Source organism: Podarcis tiliguerta (genome assembly GCF_965153285.1).
Source record: "Podarcis tiliguerta genome assembly, chromosome: 2".
In the NCBI taxonomy this organism is placed as follows: Eukaryota; Metazoa; Chordata; class Lepidosauria; order Squamata; family Lacertidae; genus Podarcis; species Podarcis tiliguerta.
Window position 1 is genome coordinate 35,219,319 of NC_139535.1, and position 6,390 is coordinate 35,225,708.

Here is a 6,390-nt window from a genome sequence, read left to right on the forward strand (position 1 = left end):
CTGCATTTATTTACCACAAGCCACACATTGTACTTCAAAGCCGAGACTAAGGCTATGAACACACCATACATCAAAAACAAATTTCCCCATTCTCCAGAGAACTCTGGGATCTGCAGTTGACCCCTAACCAAGCTACAGTTCCCAGCATGCTTAGCAAACTACAATTCCCAAGATTCTTGTGGGGGGGACTTTAAATGTACAGTGTGTACAGCCGTTGATTCTGAAGAACGACTTCCCAGAACAAAGCATGCTTTTAGACAAATTGCCTGCTTTTGCAAGGCTTACTGAACAGCGTGACTGTGTTTACTTACTGCCTTCGTCTCCGTTCTGTCCCTGATCCATTCTCATGGTGCAGGATGAAGTCTCTAAGTCCCACTCCAACAATTTCCACATATATTGTTTACTGAGGATTCTGTGTTAGGAGCAGATAAAAATCCCATGCACGCCCCTGGAACCACTCCCACTTTATAAAACAATCTGAAGAAAAGTATGTAAAGTGATTCATCAGTCTCTGTTGAAATGAAGTCCAGGCTACAAGCTAAGAGCTCCCATTGATACCTGCCCCCGATTCTAAAAATACATTCTTTCACTGTCTGTTGGATGTGATTGTGGGTAAAAAAATTCATCTTTGTACTTTACTCTTTCTCATTCTGCCTAAAACACAGGATGCATACACACTGTACATTTAAAACACACCCACACCCACACCCCAAAAAAGAATCCTGGGAACTGTACTTTACCCCAAAGGGCTACAATTCCCGGCACCCTTAACAAACTACACTTCCCATGATCCTTTGAGAGGGAAAAAGTGCTTTGAAATGCATGGTCACAGTGCTTCTTTAAAGGAATTTTCACAGGTGAGGAATAAACTCAAAAAGGCACTTTTAACCACCTTTCAAGCTGTCATTAAAAAATTACAAATAAAGCAATACTATAATTATAATAAATGTGCTTTAACATTAAATGCGATGTGGCTGCCTCCAGACAGGGATTCAGCATTGAAATCTACTTGCTCAACTATCTAAAACAGGTTGTTGGAAACAGGTTTCTTCTTCAAGTTAGAAAAGGTAAATCCTGATTAAATGGAGGAAATGGGGGCTGGTATTTTGATGCCAACAATGTCATGTAGATGCTGCTTACAGAAATGCACAAAGAGTATACCGTTCTCAGTGGTGGCTGGTCCCCATTGGGAGCCCAACAGTAGGTGGCGCTAGAGGCAATGGATGGCAGAGTTAATGGATTTTAGCTGTCTCCTCCCTTCTGAGTTAAATTAGTGCAACACTGAGGCTAACAGAGTTACCATACGTCCAGAATTTCCCAGACATTTTCCAGGAAAATCCGGATGTGTGTTAGCCCGTGTCAGCAGTGCCGTTTTTCCATTAAAATAGCTCAAAAACTGCAATTCTTTTGCAATTTTGCTATTAAAAGCTCAACAACCTTGCCAAAAAGGCTCAGCAACTTTTCTGTCTGGATTTTCACTGTTCGAAAGATGGCAACCCTAGAGATTAAGGACGTGTACGACATCAGGTAGGTGACTTCCTAATGGACCAGCTCATCCCATTATAAACACCCATCTGGAACTACCCTTAGGAAATTTACCCTTAAGAAATTTTGCTCCTTGACAACTTCCAACTCCTGTTTGTTGGTTGCTTCCTCTGTTCCTCTGCTACCCAGTTTGTGGCATCCCCCCCCCCCCAGATGTTGTTGTTTTTATTCTTGTTGGAATAGAGTGTTTGCCCTCATTTTTTTAATCGGGTATTGTCTACTTTGTTTGGGCTGCTGGTTAGCCAAAGTGGGTGATGCCCTGGGGGCAGTGGGATTACCTAGGGAGTGCTAGGAGGTAAGGGAGGAGCAGGGGGCACATTCTCTTCATCCATCTCAGCCTGCCAGTCCACTCTTGAGCTCAGTGACACCTCAGGACACTTAGTGTCAGTGTTGCCATTGTAGAACTCAGCATGGAGGAGGATGGAGGCAAAACTAGAATTAGTTGGCTCTAGCGCCATCTACTGTTGGCCTCCCTGCCCCTTAACGAACCAGTTCCAATGAGCACCAGCCACCACTGCTCCCACCTACCCCAGCGATCGACTGCTGTCTGACATGGTCGCCTCATAGAGCCTGTCTTCTGGTGTTCAGAAAAGGGCTACCAAAATAGTCAAGGGGGTGGCTCAACCTCCCCGCGAGGAAAAGTTGCAGCATTTGTGACTTTTTAGTTTAGAGAAAAGGGAAATAAGAGGCGATATGATAGCCATTTATAGAATTATGCCTGGCATGGAAAAAGTGGATAGAGACAAATTTTTCTTACCTCTCTCCTAACGCTAGAACCTGAGGACTTTCAGTGAAGCTGGCTGGCTTTAAAAGAGGATGAGGCAAACTCATGGAAGATAAGGCTATCTGTGCCTACTTATCCTGAGGGCTATGTTCAACTTCCATTATCAGAAGCAGTAGCCTTCTGAGTGCTGTTGTGCTCAGGGTCTGCTTGCACATTCCCCACAGGAATCAAGTTGGCCATTGTGAGAACAGGAAGCTGGACTAGATGGGCCTTTGGTCTAACCCAGCAGGGATCTTTTTATGTTCTTATTTTCCTAACATAAACAGTTCTCAGATGTGTCTTTCTGCTCTTTATAGTGTACTCAAGTCCCTTGATCATTTTGCTTTCTTTTCCAGCCCTGCGCCTTTGTGAGATGAGGTGACAAGAACTAGGCCCAGCAGTTGTCAATGTCAGCCAAAGTTTGTTGACATTGTTTGTGTTTCTGGAAAGCACCTTGGAAGCTCTGCTGAAGTAAATCTTTTGACCAAGCAAACAAGGCAGAGTGGAGCATGATCTTCCCCATTTTGGCACTAACAGGCTAATTACGAAGTTTGTGGTCAGAGCATAGTGAACATGGACAAACAATACTAGAAGTCTTCTCGCTTCTTAAATGTGTGTGCTCACTAGAAGGACAGATCGTGAAGCTGAGGCTCCAATACTTTGGCCACCTCATGAGAAGAGAAGACTCCCTGGAAAAGACCCTGATGTTGGGAAAGATGGAGGGCACAAGTAGAAGGGGACGACAGAGGACGAGATGGTTGGACAGTGTTCTTGAAGCTAGCAGCATGAGTTTGACCAAACTGCGGGAGGCAGTGGAAGACAGGAGTGCCTGGCGTGCTCTGGTCCATGGGGTCACGAAGAGTCAGACACGACTAAACGACTAAACAACAACAACAAACTGAAGCAGGTGAGATGGTGCTCAGATTCCACAGCAGATAGGTCAAACACAGAGCATTCTTGGAGAAGACTACCCAAGGCAATGTGTGGGAGAATCAATCCAGAAGGCCGAGGCAAGGGAAAGGAGACCGGCAGCAGTTGGGTCCCAAGGAATATCAACATGAAACCTGAAAGCACCAGGGAGAAGAGTGGGAACACTGTAGGAGAGGACATCTGCCCGCCTACAAAACTTTGGCCCACCAAGGGTTAAGAGATAAGGATCTAGCCTCGTGGCCAGAAAGTATTCCCCATCCCTGATGTACAGCCTGGTTTACAGTTCAGTTTCTCCACCCATTCCCAAGTAGACATAATGTGGACAAAGTAAGTGATCTGTAAATCTGCATGAACCAGTCCAAGAAAAAGTGTTGCCTGTCTGGTATGTCTCAGTTATACTTGTGGGCGCTCAAGCAACATTTGGTTTCAGTTTGGGATCTTCTTCTCTTCCTTAAGGCAGGCTTATTCTGATAAGATATGAGAAACCAAAAAATTCTGTGCAAGAGCCAATAAATTAAACACGACCACCACCCAAGAATATATAAAAAGGAGGGAAAATTAGAAATCTAAAATGGCTTGCTAATGGCAGTAAATTTAAACTGGCAAAAAGAGATGCAATTTCTCATGCTGAAATTGCACCAGAAAAATCACAACAGCCTCCAGCGCACGCAGAGCATTTCAGTAAATAACAGCATCTGGTGCTCGTTGCAGCAGCACTTTGCAGCAGCGTAGCCTAAACTATTCATCACTATTAATATGCATGACTAATATAGTGCTCACAGGGGAGTGATTTGACACTACAATTCATCTTGGTGTTTATCAGATACGAGTCATGAAAATCCCCCCCCCCCATAAATTTTCCCCTACAGAACTGTGATTAACATCTGTTGTAGAAAATTGTATAAAATTAGCACACTTTGGAGCTATGCATTAAAAAGATTTGGCACTCTGGTTATATATCCTCCACTTGCTTGCCGTTGCAATGAAAAGTCACCACCCGGGTGTACTGCTTTGAGCAGGTTGTGCAGAAATGTTGTTAAGGGCTCAGGTGCGGGCAATTTGAGTCTGTCTGTTGGACAGAGTGAGTCTGCGTGGCATCATGGAACCTGACAAAAAGAAAGCAGTTTTGCACGCAGCACATAGGTCATCCATGGAATTTGCTTCTGCAAGAGGTAATGATGGCCACCATGTTGAGTGACCTTAAAAGAGGTTTAGACAAATTCATGGAGGATAAGGCCTCGAAGGACTACTAACCATGATGGCTAGGTTCTGCTTCCAGTGTTGAAGGCAGTATGCTTCTGAGTACAATTGAACTTTGGTTTTCAAGCATCTCAGAAACCGAACGTTTCGGTTTTGGAACGTCGAAAACCCACAATTAATTGCTTCCGTTTCTGAACGCACCTCGGAAGTCCAACAGCTTCCGAGGCGTGTTTCTCCATTGACATTGCCAACCACCCATAGCACCTCGGTTGACAGACGTTTTGGAAGTTGAACGGTCTTCTGGAACGGATTATGTTCGACAACTGAGGTTCCACTGTACCAGTTGTTACAGACTCCAGGAGAGGAGTTTGTTGTGCTTGTGTCCTGCTTGCAGGCTTTCCCCAAACATCTGGTTGGCCACTGTGAGAGCAGGGTGCCAGATTAGATGGGCCCTTAGTCTCATCCTGCAGGTTTTCCCTAGATTCTTATTCCAAATTGTTATCTTCTTCATACAGCTTTCTAGTAGTACTGCCTATCATCTCAGTTGCACCGTCCTTTCAAATCCTGACTACCCAGTTATTCTCACATCCTTAAATGCATGCTAATAATGCCATATACACAGAACAAAACAGCCTGTAATACTCTGATAACATTGTTATCAATTTATCAGATCCCGAGGGGGAAGAACATATTACAATCTTTAATACTTGCAAAGGGAAACACTACAGTTGCACAATAAAATAATACAGCAAAAAATAAAAATAGCTAGGGAAAGAGCCCTGCGTCTTGGAAACATTGGATTGAGAGCTTTATCAAGACGGTGTTGCAATATTTCCTTCTGGAGTGAACTGAGATAACAGTGGCAAATACCAGGCTTGATACCAGTAAATGGTCTGGTATACATGTTTGTTGTTTGTTCATGTTGCTTTGATATATGGACTACATGTCTAAAGTTTTCAAGTCATGAGGTTCAGGTAAAATGATGCCCCAGCTGTTTTTATTATGTCTTTTGTGTTCTCATTTTGTATGTTTATGTTGTGAGCCACCCTGTGATCTTTGGCAGTAAGCAAATTTAACAAGGAAGAAGAAGAATAATAATAATAATAATAATAATAATAATAATAATATCATCATTCCAGTTGGTAGATGAAGTTGTTTATGTCCATTACTTCCATTCAGAACTGTGTCCTGCCTGTTACACAATCCAATTCCAACTACAATGTCTTGAGAGAATATCATTGTTTGTGATCTACTGACCTTTAACATTGGCAGTCATCCATTATACCTGTCTACTACTTTAACTACTTATCTTATGTGGGAGCAGTTCTAGCGACCCAAAATCTTGTTAAGAGACTTCTTATTGTTCTAAACTCTCATATGAAAGGCTTGGTCTGCTCAGTGACGTCAGTACAATGCCCCAAGGAGCTGTTCGTTTTCTGTAATTTTGCTCAAGCAAAATTCCTCATGGAACTTGGCATCTGGCATAAGATCTTGGTTTCAACTTCAGCATGTTTACCTCTTATGACTATGGGTGTGTGCGCACACTTGCGTGTATACCAGTATACCAGCCTGAGCTTATTTACTCATAGTAGGGTCATAGTACAGCCAATTATTTGCATTACCACAGCTACAATATCATTCTGTCCCTCCTAATGCAACTTCCCACTTCTGCATCCATTTCTCCCTGTCAACCTCTGCTGGAAAAGCAGCTGTGGAGTCCTATGTAGTTTACACAGATTATTTGTGATCCAGCTCCATTCCCGTCCCTGAAGTCCGGTACACTTATTCACAGTGTAGTACTGCTGTGACAGGACACAATGATGCTAGTGACCTTTATTTGTTTAAGACAGGCTTAAGTGGTCCTAGGGCAAGGACAGGACTCCAAAGGATTTCATCGGCACTGGAATTTATTATCAAATCCCAGTGAGCTACAATTAAATAAACACATTTTT

The 6,390-nt window shown here is 43.2% G+C and overlaps 1 protein-coding gene across 1 annotated transcript in view; it reads right to left on the reverse strand.

Moving 5' to 3' along the window:
- Positions 1–711, reverse strand: part of LOC310670687 (protein SSUH2 homolog) — a 33,672-nt gene extending 32,961 nt beyond the window's left edge. The window contains exon 1 of the mRNA XM_083426354.1: positions 312–711. Coding sequence (XP_083282480.1) covers positions 312–393 — 82 coding nt within the window. The 5' untranslated portion in view covers positions 394–711. The remainder of the gene's footprint in view (positions 1–311) is intronic.
- Positions 712–6,390: the final 5,679 nt, after the last annotated feature.